Source organism: Pseudophryne corroboree, chromosome 5, assembly GCF_028390025.1.
Source record: "Pseudophryne corroboree isolate aPseCor3 chromosome 5, aPseCor3.hap2, whole genome shotgun sequence".
Taxonomy (NCBI): Eukaryota; Metazoa; Chordata; class Amphibia; order Anura; family Myobatrachidae; genus Pseudophryne; species Pseudophryne corroboree.
In genome coordinates, this window is record NC_086448.1 from 497575393 (window position 1) to 497590515 (window position 15123).

At 44.0% G+C, this 15123-nt stretch overlaps 1 protein-coding gene across 5 annotated transcripts in view; it reads right to left on the reverse strand.

The window, feature by feature from the left end:
* Window positions 1-15123, reverse strand: part of PIGN (phosphatidylinositol glycan anchor biosynthesis class N) — a 666839-nt gene that overhangs the window by 562231 nt on the left and 89485 nt on the right. For all 5 annotated transcript variants that reach the window (XM_063922983.1, XM_063922980.1, XM_063922979.1 and 2 more), the window contains one exon: window positions 12730-12854. In XM_063922983.1, the coding sequence (XP_063779053.1) occupies window positions 12730-12854 (125 nt within the window). The remainder of the gene's footprint in view (window positions 1-12729; window positions 12855-15123) is intronic.

Below are 15123 nucleotides of genomic sequence, written 5' to 3' on the forward strand. Positions count from 1 at the left end.
ATACCGTGCCACTGACCTACCACCCCATGTGTGTCTATGACCCGCATTCCAACTGTGCATCAGACCCACCTCCCATGTGTGCCACTGAATCCAGCTCCACCTGAAGACCAACTGAAGGAGAAGATGCTCCTGTATGAAGGAAACAAGGAGGACGAAGATAGTTCCTTTTCATATACTTTATTGAAAGACAACAGATACTAATGCAGCTGACCAAAAGTCTGTAACTCCTGAGTATTTGGTTGAAGAACTGTAAAGAATAGTATTACTGGACAATTGAAAGACGAGACTGGAGGATACAGAAGAAAGCTGGATTTGTGGATTTGTGGTGGAAGAACTATGAAGAATTGAGGGCGTTGGATGAATTGTGGACTGTGGCAGAAGAACTGAGAGTAATTATGAACTCTGGATATTTGAAGACGAAACTGATGAACAGTGATGAATTAAACGTTGGATGATGAAGAGATGTGGCTGAAGAACTGTGAAGAATTATCCACTAGATAATGAAAAGACGTGGCTGAAGAACTGTGGAGAATTATCCGCTGGATGATGAAAAGACATGGCTGAAGAACTGTGAAGAATTATCTGCTGGATGATGAAAAGATGTGGTTGAAGTACTGTGAAGAATTATCCACTGGATGATGAAAAGATGTGGCTGAAGGTTACAAGAAGAAGCTGGCGGACTTCCAAGGGACTCAGGAAAATTCGACGGTACCATCATGTGAACAGTTAACCGTGATAGCGCACTGGGGAGCTGACGGGTTTCTCACAGTGAGAGACGGCAGGCAAACACTGAGAGCGGAGAAGGGACCAGGATACCTGGAAATGCACAGATACAATCTGCGGGAGCACAGAGCTAGGGTACAGACCTACTACAACAAAGCACTGGCAGAGAGTGCTAAAAACCAAGCCTACTTATAGGTAGCAAGGTAACAGGATTGGCTGCTCACGCATAGTCGCTCATTGGTGCTGCACATGGTCTCCAACATTGGCCCTCATTCCAAGTTGTTCGCTCGCTAGCTGCTTTTAGCAGCATTGCAAACGCTAGGCCACCGCCCTCTGGGAGTGTATGTTAGCTTAGCAGAATAGTGAACGAAAGATTAGCAGAACTGCTAATAATAAGAATTTACTTACCGATAATTCTATTTCTCGGAGTCCGTAGTGGATGCTGGGGTTCCTGAAAGGACCATGGGGAATAGCGGCTCCGCAGGAGACAGGGCACAAAAAGTAAAGCTTTCCGATCAGGTGGTGTGCACTGGCTCCTCCCCCTATGACCCTCCTCCAAGCCTCAGTTAGGTACTGTGCCCGGACGAGCGTACACAATAAGGGAGGAATTTTGAATCCCGGGTAAGACTCATACCAGCCACACCAATCACACCGTACAACTTGTGATCAAACCCAGTTAACAGTATGATAACAGAGGAGCCTCTGAAGATGGCTTCCTAAACAATAACCCGAATTAGTTAACAATAACTATGTACAATTATTGCAGATAATCCGCACTTGGGATGGGCGCCCAGCATCCACTACGGACTCCGAGAAATAGAATTATCGGTAAGTAAATTCTTATTTTCTCTATCGTCCTAGTGGATGCTGGGGTTCCTGAAAGGACCATGGGGATTATACCAAAGCTCCCAAACGGGCGGGAGAGTGCGGATGACTCTGCAGCACCGAATGAGAGAACTCCAGGTCCTCCTTAGCCAGAGTATCAAATTTGTAAAATTTTACAAACGTGTTCTCCCCTGACCACGTAGCTGCTCGGCAAAGTTGTAATGCCGAGACCCCTCGGGCAGCCGCCCAAGATGAGCCCACCTTCCTTGTGGAGTGGGCCTTTACAGATTTAGGCTGTGGCAGGCCTGCCACAGAATGTGCAAGTTGGATTGTGCTACAGATCCAACGAGCAATCGTCTGCTTAGACGCAGGAGCACCCATCTTGTTGGGTGCATACAATATAAACAACGAGTCAGATTTTCTGACTCCAGCTGTCCTTGCAATATATATTTTTAATGCTCTGACAACGTCCAGTAACTTGGAGTCCTCCAAGTCACTTGTAGCCGCAGGCACTACAATAGGCTGGTTCAGATGAAATGCTGACACCACCTTAGGGAGAAAATGCGGACGAGTCCGCAGTTCTGCCCTGTCCGAATGGAAAATCAGATATGGGCTTTTGTAAGATAAAGCTGCCAGTTCTGACACTCTCCTGGCCGAAGCCAGGGCTAGTAACATGGTCACTTTCCATGTGAGATATTTTGAATCCACCTTTTTTAGTGGTTCAAACCAATGAGATTTTAGAAATTCCAAAACCACATTGAGATCCCACGGTGCCACTGGAGGCACCACAGGAGGCTGTATATGCAGCACTCCCTTAACAAAAGTCTGGACTTCAGGAACTGAAGCCAATTCTTTTTGAAAGAAAATCGACAGGGCCGAAATTTGAACCTTAATAGATCCCAATTTGAGACCCATAGACAATCCTGATTGCAGGAAATGTAGGAATCGACCCAGTTGAAATTCCTCCGTTGGAGCACTCCGATCCTCGCACCACGCAACATATCTTCGCCAAATGCGGTGATAGTGTTGCACGGTTACTTCCTTCCTTGCTTTAATCAAAGTAGGAATGACTTCTTCCGGCATGCCTTTTTCCTTTAGGATCCGGCGTTCAACCGCCATGCCGTCAAACGCAGCCGCGGTAAGTCTTGAAACAGACAGGGACCCTGCTGAAGCAAGTCCCTCCTTAGAGGTAGAGGCCACGGATCTTCCGTGATCATCTCTTGAAGTTCCGGGTACCAAGTCCTTCTTGGCCAATCCGGAACCACTAGTATCGTTCTTACGCCTCTTTGCCGTATAATTCTCAATACTTTTGGTATGAGAGGCAGAGGAGGAAACACATACACCGACTGGTACACCCAAGGCGTTACCAGCGCGTCCACAGCTATTGCCTGCGGATCTCTTGACCTGGCGCAATACCTGTCCAGTTTTTTGTTGAGGCGAGACGCCATCATGTCCACCATTGGTCTTTCCCAACGGGTTACCAGCATGTGGAAGACTTCCGGATGAAGTCCCCACTCTCCCGGGTGAAGGTCGTGTCTGCTGAGGAAGTCTGCTTCCCAGTTGTCCACTCCCGGGATGAACACTGCTGACAGTGCTATCACATGATTCTCTGCCCAGCGAAGAATCCTTGCAGCTTCTGCCATTGCACTCCTGCTTCTTGTGCCGCCCTGTCTGTTTACATGGGCGACTGCCGTGATGTTGTCCGACTGGATCAACACCGGTTTTCCTTGAAGCAGAGGTTCTGCCTGGCTTAGAGCATTGTAGATTGCTCTTAGTTCCAGAATGTTTATGTGAAGAGACGTTTCCAGGCTCGTCCACACTCCCTGGAAGTTTCTTCCTTGTGTGACTGCTCCCCAGCCTCTCAGGCTGGCGTCCGTGGTCACCAGGATCCAATCCTGTATGCCGAATCTGCGGCCCTCCAATAGATGAGCACTCTGCAACCACCACAGAAGAGATACCCTTGTCCTTGGAGACAGGGTTATCCGCTGGTGCATCTGAAGATGCGACCCTGACCATTTGTCCAACAGATCCCTCTGGAAAATTCGTGCATGGAATCTGACGAATGGAATTGCTTCGTAAGAAGCCACCATTTTTCCCAGGACTCTTGTGCATTGATGTACAGACACCTTTCCTGGTTTTAGGAGGTTCCTGACAAGCTCGGATAACTCCTTGGCTTTTTCCTCCGGGAGAAAAACCTTTTTCTGAACCGTGTCCAGAATCATCCCTAGGAACAGCAGACGAGTTGTCGGCATTAACTGGGATTTTGGAATATTCAGAATCCAGCCGTGCTGTTTTAGCACTTCTTGAGACAGTGCTAATCCCCTCTCTAGCTGTTCTCTGGACCTTGCCCTTATTAGGAGATCGTCCAAGTATGGGATAATTAATACGCCTTTTCTTCGAAGAAGAATCATCATCTCGGCCATTACCTTTGTAAAGACCCGAGGTGCCGTGGACAATCCGAACGGCAGCGTCTGAAACTGATAGTGACAGTTTTGTACAACGAACCTGAGGTACCCCTGGTGTGAGGGGTAAATTGGAACGTGGAGGTACGCATCCTTGATGTCCAAGGACACCATAAAGTCCCCTTCTTCCAGGTTCGCTATCACTGCTCTGAGTGACTCCATTTTGAACTTGAACTTCTTTATGTACAGGTTCAAGGACTTCAGATTTAGAATAGGTCTTACCGAGCCGTCCGGCTTCGGTACCACAAATAGAGTGGAATAATACCCCTTTCCCTGTTGTAGAAGAGGTACCTTGACTATCACCTGCTGAGAGTACAGCTTGTGAATGGCTTCCAAAACCGTCTCCCTTTCGGAGGGGGACGTTGGTAAAGCAGACTTCAGGAAACGGCGAGGCGGATCTGTCTCTAGTTCCAACCTGTACCCCTGAGATATTATCTGCAGGATCCAGGGATCTACCTGCGAGTGAGCCCACTGCGCGCTGAAATTCTTGAGACGACCGCCCACCGCCCCCGAGTCCGCTTGAGAAGCCCCAGCGTCATGCTGAGGCTTTTGTAGAAGCGGGGGAGGGCTTCTGTTCCTGGGAAGGAGCTGCCTGTTGGTGTCTCTTCCCCCTTCCTCTGCCTCTTGGCAGATATGAATATCCCTTTGCTCTCTTGTTTTTAAAGGAACGAAAGGGCTGCGGTTGAAAAGTCGGTGTCTTTTTCTGTTGGGGAGTACCTTGAGGTAAAAAGGTGGATTTCCCGGCTGTAGCCGTGGCCACCAAATCTGATAGACCGACTCCAAATAACTCCTCCCCTTTATACGGCAAAACTTCCATATGCCGTTTTGAGTCCGCATCGCCTGACCACTGTCGCGTCAATAAACTTCTTCTGGCCGAAATGGACATAGCACTTACCCGTGATGCCAGTGTGCAGATATCCCTCTGTGCATCACGCATATAAAGAAATGCATCCTTTATTTGCTCTAAAGACAGTAAAACATTGTCCCTATCCAGGGTATCAATATTTTCAATCAGGGACTCTGACCAAGCTACTCCAGCACTGCACATCCAGGCTGTCGCTATAGCTGGTCGTAGTATAACACCTGTATGTGTGTATATACTTTTTTGGATATTTTCCATCCTCCTATCTGCTGGATCTTTAAGTGCGGCCGTCTCAGGAGAGGGTAACGCCACTTGTTTAGATAAGCGTGTGAGCGCCTTGTCCACCCTAGGAGGTGTTTCCCAGCGCGCCCTAACCTCTGACGGGAAAGGGTATAAAGCTAATAACTTCTTTGAAATTAGCATCTTTTTATCGGGGGCAACCCACGCTTCATCACATACATCATTTAGTTCTTCTGATTCAGGAAAAACTATAGGTAGTTTTTTCACACCCCACATAATACCCTGTTTAGTGGTACCTGTAGTATCAGCTAAATGTAACGCCTCCTTCATTGCCAAAATCATATAACGTGTGGCCCTACTGGAAAATACGGTTGATTCGTCACCGTCGCCACTGGAATCAGTGCCTGTGTCTGGGTCTGTGTCGACCGACTGAGGCAAAGGGCGTTTTACAGCCCCTGACGGTGTTTGAGGCGCCTGGACAGGCACTAACTGATTGTCCGGCCGTCTCATGTCGTCAAACGACTGCTTTAGCGTGTTGACACTATCCCGTAATTCCATAAATAAAGGCATCCATTCTGGTGTCGACCCCCTAGGAGGTGACATCCCCATATTTGGCAATTGCTCCGCCTCCACACCAATATCGTCCTCATACATGTCGACACACACGTACCGACACACAGCAGACACACAGGGAATGCTCTTAACGAAGACAGGACCCCACTAGCCCTTTGGGGAGACAGAGGGAGAGTTTGCCAGCACACACCAAAAGCACTATATATGACAGGGATAGCCTTATAATAAGTGCTCCCTGTATAGCTGCTTTTATAATATAATTTTTGCCACTATTTTGCCCCCCCTCTCTTGTTTTACCCTGTTTCTGTAGTGCAGTGCAGGGGAGAGACCTGGGAGCCGTCCTGACCAGCGGAGCTGTGTAAGGAAAATGGCGCTGTGTGCTGAGGAGATAGGCCCCGCCCCTTTTCCGGCGGGCTCGTCTCCCGCTCTTTAGTGTATTCTGGCAGGGGTTAAATATCTCCATATAGCCCCCGGAGGCTATATGTGAGGTATTTTTTAGCCAAATAGGTTTTCATTTGCCTCCCAGGGCGCTCCCCTCCCAGCGCCCTGCACCCTCAGTGACTGCCGTGTGAAGTGTGCTGAGAGGAAAATGGCGCACAGCTGCAGTGCTGTGCGCTACCTTTAGAAGACTGAGGAGTCTTTTGCCGCCGATTCTGGACCTCTTCATGTTTCAGCATCTGCAAGGGGGCCGGCGGCGAGGCTCCGGTGACCATCCAGGCTGTACCTGTGATCGTCCCTCTGGAGCTGATGTCCAGTAGCCAAGAAGCCAATCCATCCTGCACGCAGGTGAGTTCACTTCTTCTCCCCTAAGTCCCTCGTTGCAGTGATCCTGTTGCCAGCAGGACTCACTGTAAAATAAAAAACCTAAGCTAAACTTTCTCTAAGCAGCTCTTTAGGAGAGCCACCTAGATTGCACCCTTCTCGGCCGGGCACAAAAATCTAACTGAGGCTTGGAGGAGGGTCATAGGGGGAGGAGCCAGTGCACACCACCTGATCGGAAAGCTTTACTTTTTGTGCCCTGTCTCCTGCGGAGCCGCTATTCCCCATGGTCCTTTCAGGAACCCCAGCATCCACTAGGACGATAGAGAAAAATATTTTCTTGCAGTTTGAGTAGCTCCAGACTTACTCCTAGATTGCGATCAGCTCGGTCCGTTTAGTTCCTGGTTTGATGTCACAAACACGCCCTGCGTTCGGCCAGCCACTCCCCCGTTTCTCCAGACACTCCCGCGTTTTTCCCTGACACGCCTGCGTTTTTTAGCACACTCCCGGAAAACGCTCAGTTACCACCCAGAAACGCCCCTTTCCTGTCAATCATTCACCGATCAGCAGTGCAACTGAAAAGCGCAGCACGAACACCAGCAAATCTACTAAGTTTTGTGTAAAATAAGTTAGCGCATGCGCTCTGCATACCATGCGCATGCGCATTTAGCAACAAATCGCAGCATAGCGAAAATCGGCAACGAGCGAACAACTTGGAATGACTATCATGGTCGCCTCCTATGCTGCAGACACACAGGATCTCTGCAGCCTACCAGGTCCCCATACTTCCGGCTCCCAGGTCATCCACGCCGCCGACCGCGGCACGTCCCCCATGCGGCCGCACAGCACCGAGAGCAGCCGTGCCAGCAGCGGACGGACCCCGAGATCCGCAGCGGTGAGTGTCCGATTCGTGACACCCTCTCCATGTGTTCCTCTGAACCCACCTCCCCATTTGTGCCTGTGACCATGCTCCCCTTCTGTGCCTCTAAGCCACCTTCCCCCATCTCTTACTGTGCAACCATCGCCAACTAAGCTGTGCCTTTTACGCCTTTACCCACAAGACTTGTGGTTAACAATCAGAATTATAATGGCAGTACGGATGGTGTAATGTTTAGAATTACTGCCTCACAGCACTGAGGTCATGGGTTTGATTCACACCATGGCCCTAACTGTGCTTCCCGTACTTGCGTGGGTTTCCTCTGGGTACTCCGGTTTCCTCCCACAATCTCAAAAATATACTGGCAGGTTACTTGGCTCCCAACAAAAATTAACCCTAGCGTGAATGTGTGTACATGTGATAGGGAATATAGATTGTAAGCTCCACTGGGGCAGGGACTGCTGTGAATGGGCAAATATTCTCTGTACAGCGCTGCGGAATGTGTGTGCGCTATATAAATAACTGGTAATAAATAATTAAAATAAATAATAATGGGCAAATGCACACAAGACTTTGTTTCGACGCAGTGAAACTGAACATAAAGATGGCAAGTAAACACAATTTTCCGTCATTCTAAAAGCATTGGGGACCCTTCAAAATATTGCTATGGGGACCACAAAGGCTTAGTTACACCTCTGCTAAGACCTACTGTATTTCATGTCTATACTATACCTGTACTAAACACATCTAATTAATTTCACCCTACACACAAAGTTAAACATAATTTCCGGCAAAATTGCACCCTCTAACTGAAGTACAGTATGTCTAGTTTCCTGAAACAGTTTTAGAGAACCATCATCTACTTCTAACTTTGTCATTGATATGCATGACTGCAGGGTTCTCCACAGCCCCCTTGGATTTATGGATCTTGCAACAGATTACACGGTCAGGCTCCCTAATAACTGAATCCCCTACCACCAGCATCTATATGGTCTTCGCTACAATCCTGTTTCCATTATTTATGATTTTGGGCAGCACGGACAGTGTAATGGTTAGCATTACTGCCTCACAGCACTGAGGTCATGGGTTCGATTCCCACCACGACTTTAACTGTGTGGAGTTTGTATATCCTCCCAGTGCTTGCGTGGGTTTCCTCCGGGTACTCCGGTTTCCTCCCACAATACAAAAATATACTGGTAGGTTAACTGGCTCACAACAAAAATATACCCTAGCGTGAATGTGTGTATGTGTGTATATGTGGTAGGGAAAATAGATTATAAGCTCCACTGGGGCAGGGACTGACGTGAATGCCCAAATATTCTTTGTAAAGTGCTGCAGAATATAAATGCACTATATAAATAACTAGTATTAATAATAATTGCACATGTATCCTATTGGAGAAACTAAAACCTTATATCAGCTTATCTGGCATATTTGTCTGTATATCAGATGCCTGACACTTCCCTCACCAGGCTGTTTGACTTTTAATTATACTAATATACAATTAAATCTATCTTGAAATAGAGTTTAAGAAAATTAAAAGCTATAGATTGATTCCTCCTTTCTTTTGTTAGAATATTAACTGAACTATGCACATTTCAGGCAGTCACTATGAAACACAAGAACCTTGCACAGCCCAGACATCTCACAAGGTTTGTCCACATGGTGCTGTCTCAGTTACACAAACTATCTAAAAGTTATTATACAGTTTGGTTTTTTTTCCCTTCCACCAAACTTTAGTCAACTCACTCAGGGGTCTATTCATGAAGCAGTGAAAAGTGTAAAGAAGTGAGCCAGTGGAGAACTATTGCAACCAATCAGCTGCTTTATATAATTTTATAGAATGCATTTTATAAATGTTACCTCAACAATCAATACAAAGAAAAAAGACACCTGGGCGCTGACAAACAAAAGTTCTGGGATATTATATAATATATATTATAACCAGATCAAGGGCTGCTGCTTCACTTAAGAGGTCACTGTTAACCTCAGAAAATCAAAATACACAACAACGAAAATGAAGCGCTGTCCAGATCAGTACATATTTAAAACATAAAACATTTAATGGACATTACACACAAAACATTAATCACACGGCCGGTGTTTAAAATTAATTAAAATAACAAAATTATATAAATCCTAGTGGCCACTCCTGAATCAATTAGCTTAATTAGTGCACTAATAATTAGTAGCATATAGCAACGTTTAGCAAACAGTTCATAGCATTTGCATTTGCCAGATATAGATGAATAACCTTGAAGATGTTAGAAGTTCAAAAAGCACCAATAATTAGTAGCATATAGCAACATTTATCTGACAGTTCATAGCATTTGCCAAATGAAGATGAATAGGCTTGAAGATGTTAAAAGTTCAAAGCATATAAATTCATGCAACTTGTTAGTAACGGAAATTATAGGTATTAATTGTCTCTGCACACTCTCTTTGCAGAGATTGCAATTATACTCAACAGTCCAGCGTGGCCATGCTATATAGTTATAGTTATACCAGCTCAACGTGTCTTCAGACCAGGAATCTGTATACTGGGTGACGTCTCACTCCTAATTGCTCTCACTCCGGTCCTCACGTGAAAACGCTGGATACACAATGGGTCTCAGCCGTAGATAGCACTACTACTACTAGTGTAATGTCCATTAAATGTTTTATGTTTTAAATATGTACTTACCTCAACAATGATTGGTTGCTATGCACACTTTCTCCACTGGCTTACTTCTGCACTCTTTTCAATGTTTCAATGACTCCTCAATTACAAACTATAAATGCCAGTAGCGCACGCAGGGGGGGTTTCCCGAGTACCTGGAAACCCCCCCTGATGAGCCAAATGTTTATTTGTGAGACGGAGACAGCAGTGTCTCCGTCTCAGCAAAAGCCGTGATGGAGATACAGCAGCTGCATGCTCAGCCGCAGCAGCTCTCTCCCACCTTACAAAACCGCTACTCTGCTCCTGCCTCCCACAGCTCCCAGCCACTGGTATGTAAACCACCAATACTGTGTGTGTATATGTATAGTCTGACGACGGTTGTAATAAATACCGAAACGTTGCAATTGATGGGTTGAGGTCCCATTTATTCATGCAAGTCCTGTGAGTGCCGCTCGTTCATGTCTGCATATGATTCAGGGGAATCCCTATTTGAGAAGGCACCGGGCATTTATTTTGAATAACTAACTGGAGTGCCGAATGCATATTGATCTATATATATATATATATATATATATATATATATAAGTATGTTTTACCAGCACACGGAATGCCGGCTGTCAGTATACCGACAGTGGCATCCAGTCTGTCGGAAGCGTGGCGGCGAGAGCCCTCGCGGGCTCGCTGTGGGCCCGGTTGCTTGCTTCGCTCGCCACAGGTTATATTCCCACTCGGTTGGTGGCGTGGAGCAACTAACTGAGCGGGAATAACCTGCGGATATCGGGATTCCAGTCGTCGGTATTTCACCGGCTGTCGGGATTCTAGCATGTCAGTCTCTCGAACACCGGGATCCCGACAGCCTGCATTTTAACTGCGTCCCATATACATACATACATACATACATACATACATACATACATATATATATATATATATATATACACACACACACACACATACACAGATACACACCCACGGAAACCTAATAAATCCTGCGTTTGCCCCTGAATGCAATGCAAATTCAAAAAAAAGTCAGATCAAATTCAATTGATATCAATATTTTTTTTCAATATGGTGTTGTCACAGTAGTTGTCACACACCGGTTATAGCAAAAGGCATTGGTTATATAAATCAGTCCTTATACATGGGTATCTGTGCATACATTATAAGTGCAATAAAATAAAGCAATATTTAATCTGTCACTAGCATGAAATCACTGTAATTGACATACTTAATCAGGATGTCAGCACCAATATCCATCAAGTAAAACCATTGATTAACAGTTTACTCGTCTGATTATGTTCATGAGAGCAGACATTTGAAGCCAATAACAAGCCAGTAACACTGACAGCAATCTCATTTAGCATCAGATAAACATGATAGGAATCCCTATGCCAGGATGGAATGCCAGGTATGTTATCGCAGCCACAGTAGTAATGAGATTTATGGAAAATAATTTAATTATATGGTGATGGAATTAAATGATTTTAACAATAAAAAAAAAAACTAATTAAATTGGAAGAGTTGATAATGAAGCAACAGTATTTGACTGATACAGCAAGTAAAGTAAAATAACAAAGTTTATATAAACATACCAAGCAATATACTGTACTGTATATATATATATATATATATATATATTTATTTTTATTTATTTTTTATTTTTTTCAGATGTGTCCTCTTACATCTTTGGGGGTAATTCAGAGTTGATTGCAGCAGCAAATTTGTTAGCAGTTGGACAAAACCATGTGCACTGCAGGTGGGGCAGATATAACATGTGCAGAGAGAGTTAGATTTGGGTGGGGTGTATTCAAACTGAAATCTAAATTGCAGTGTAAAAATAAAGCAGCCAGTATTTACCCTGCACAGAAACAAAATAACCCACCCAAATCTAACTCTCTCTGCACATGTTATATCTGCCCCCCCTGCAGTGCACATGGTTTTGCCCAATTGCTAACAAACTTGCTGCTGCGATCACCTCAGAATTACCCCCCTTGCTCTGTGGGCTACAAGTCACATTACACATAACACGTGAGTGCCGTGTGACTCGGTAGTGTGTCTTTTTTGGAGTTTTCTTTCCTGTGAAAATGCATCTTAGATGAAAGGTAATGTAAAAGGACGCACACAAGCAGCTTCTGGTGATTAAAATGATATGCAGCATGCCTATATTCTGTGTACACTGTAACGTTTCATTTCAGATGCAGATAGGGCCGCTATTACGCACAGAAGCTGCTTGTGCTATTACATTACTTTGTGTCCAAGATGCATTTTCGCAGAAAACAAAAAAAGACGCTCGGCGCTACAGAGTCCCGCCACGGCATGGTGCGACTTTGTGATGTTGGACTTTGAATTACAAATTTCTAGCAGAACATGAAAACAATTTTTAGTGTATGACTAGCAATTGTAAAATGAACTCTACAATCAGTTGCAGAAATGTTATGAATTCTTATGACTTTGCAGCCCTGACTATTAGTCTGCAGATAAAGTAATTTATAATAGAACTAATAGAGGTTCTACTGTTCATATCATGCTTTGTTTCCAGCTTTATATCTCAGAGCAGAAATTAGTTTCACAGACTCTTGGGTCTATTTAATAAGCCGTGGACGGAGATAAAGTGCCAGCCAATCAGCTCCTAACTGCCATGTCACAGGCTAGGTTTGAAAAACAAAAGTAATGAGCTGATTGGCTGGTACGTTTTCTCCATCCAAGGCTTTGTAAATAGACCCGTTAGTGTGGTACAGTAAGTACATACCTTGAACCTGGCCTATGTGCATGCCCATTGGTGTCCAGTCCAAGAAGATGAAGGAAAAACACTACTTTCTCTTCATTCAGCTTTTTTAACAGTGTTTGGTTGTTTTTAGCAGATCTGAAGAAATTCTTACAAAAAATAATAATAATAATTGTTATGTGTTGCATCATTCATTACATTGATAATTACAACTTTACGAAAAATAACAATTCAAAGGAAAAAGAAGAAAAAATGATACAGTTATATCAATGCTATATGAAATGTCATTACAGTATGTCTGTAACATATCCAAGACTAGGTAGGAAAAAAACAGGCTGGAAGATCCTGTCCTGGCACTAAGTACACAGGTTGAGCTGCTAAAGGAAAATTACATATCTGAAAGGTCAAGTGTGGGTGCACAGAGCCAGCTTTTTAAAAGAAAAACGAAAAGAAAACATTTTGCAGGTTTTGTGCACACAAATAACATGGCTTTTATGAATACCAATGAAAGGTTTAGTCAATGACCTAGATATACCCCAAGAATCCCTCATTTTTACAACATAATGTAGTAATTTCATATTCAAGTCGTGATAGAGAAGCTATAAGAATTTGTGTACACACACAAAATTAATATAATATTTCAAAGAAAAAAATATTTAATGAATATTGGCTCAATTTTCACCGAAAATTCCCAATGTTCATGATATTTTAGAACGGAAAAATTTAATGGATGGCAATTTTTGGGAAGCTGCAAATCACTGGCTCTATTAATGGCAAAATAGCCCAGAAAATTGCCTGAAAACCATGAGCCGCTGAAACTTACAATAGCAATTTGTTCAGTGGTCTCAGGGGGTTATTAAGGTTTGTTAAAAAAGTTAGCAATTGAGCAAAACCATGTGCACTGCAGGTGATGCAGATATATAACGTGCACAGATATATAGATGTGGGTGGGTTACATTGTTTCTGTGCAGGGTAGATACTGGCTGCTTAATTTCTACACTGCAATTTAGATTTCAGTTTGAACACGCCCCACTCAAATCCATGCACTTTGGGAGAAAATGATGCACATGTGGTCAAATTGAGGCACACAGTGCACACACAACCAGCAAGGATTTTACACTAGGCCTTGGGCTATTTAGCATGTCATAAATTACTCTATTGCCAGGAGTCTGGCCTAAGGTGGCTATATTAATTTACTGAAACCACACATACCCATAGCATGAATTCCCCAAAAAGTGTATTTCCTTTTTTTATTTCACACCCCATTGCTTAACACATAAGCATTAATCAGAGGTTTAATTACCAGCATTCAGGTATCATCTCAATATCATAATAAACCTAAAAACTGTACTCTTAATGACATGACACATTTAGGCAACTATAAGTAAAGTCATTTTACATATACCATACTGCCATACTGTACTGCATATTTGTTACATGTGGAATACTATTATTCTCTTTAAAGATCAGCAGAATGATGTATTCCCCATATTTCTTGACAAATACCTACTGTATATATCAGTAGTACAGCACCCATAATGCATTCAGTTTGAGGCAACATATAAGGGTTGTATACTTTAACCACATGCCGGGCGTGGTCGCACACCAAGGTGGGCTTTCCCTAATATGGTCTCATCACACAAAAATGCTCACTGGGCGGCTGCCAGAAAAATGATCTTCCAGCAGTCACAAATCTCACCCAGTGTATTATTTATTTATTTATGTATTACCAGTTTCTTATATAGTGCAGCATATTCCGTTGCGCCTAACAATTAGTGTATGCCATGCAGTTGACCACTGGTGTATGGGCAGCCCAGTGGTACTGTAAATACAGCAGTCCTTAGCCAGCCCCCCCCCCCCCTCCCCAGTGCATACCTGGAAGCTATAGAGAAGAGCAGTGATGATGAGATGTGATTTCTATCTATTCGATATATTAGAAACACAATAGAATCAGAAATAATAATATACATTTTTAGAACTATGCTGATTACGGTGATTCCATTTCTATCAAGACAATCGATATGGAACTACTGGTTATAGCTGGTTTATTAGTTTCAAAATGATTAAAGATTTAGTATTTTGCTATTTTTATGAGATACTGTGCTTCAAAAAAATAAGAATTTACTTACCGATAATTCTATTTCTCATAGTCCGTAGTGGATGCTGGGGACTCCGAAAGGACCATGGGGAATAGCGGCCCCGCAGGAGACTGGGCACAAAGTAAAAGCTTTAGGACTAGCTGGTGTGCACTGGCTCCTCCCCCTATGACCCTCCTCCAAGCCTCAGTTAGGATACTGTGCCCGGACGAACGTACACAATAAGGAAGGATTTTGAATCCCGGGTAAGACTCATACCAGCCACACCAATCACACCGTACAACTTGTGATCTGAACCCAGTTAACAGCATGATAACAGAAG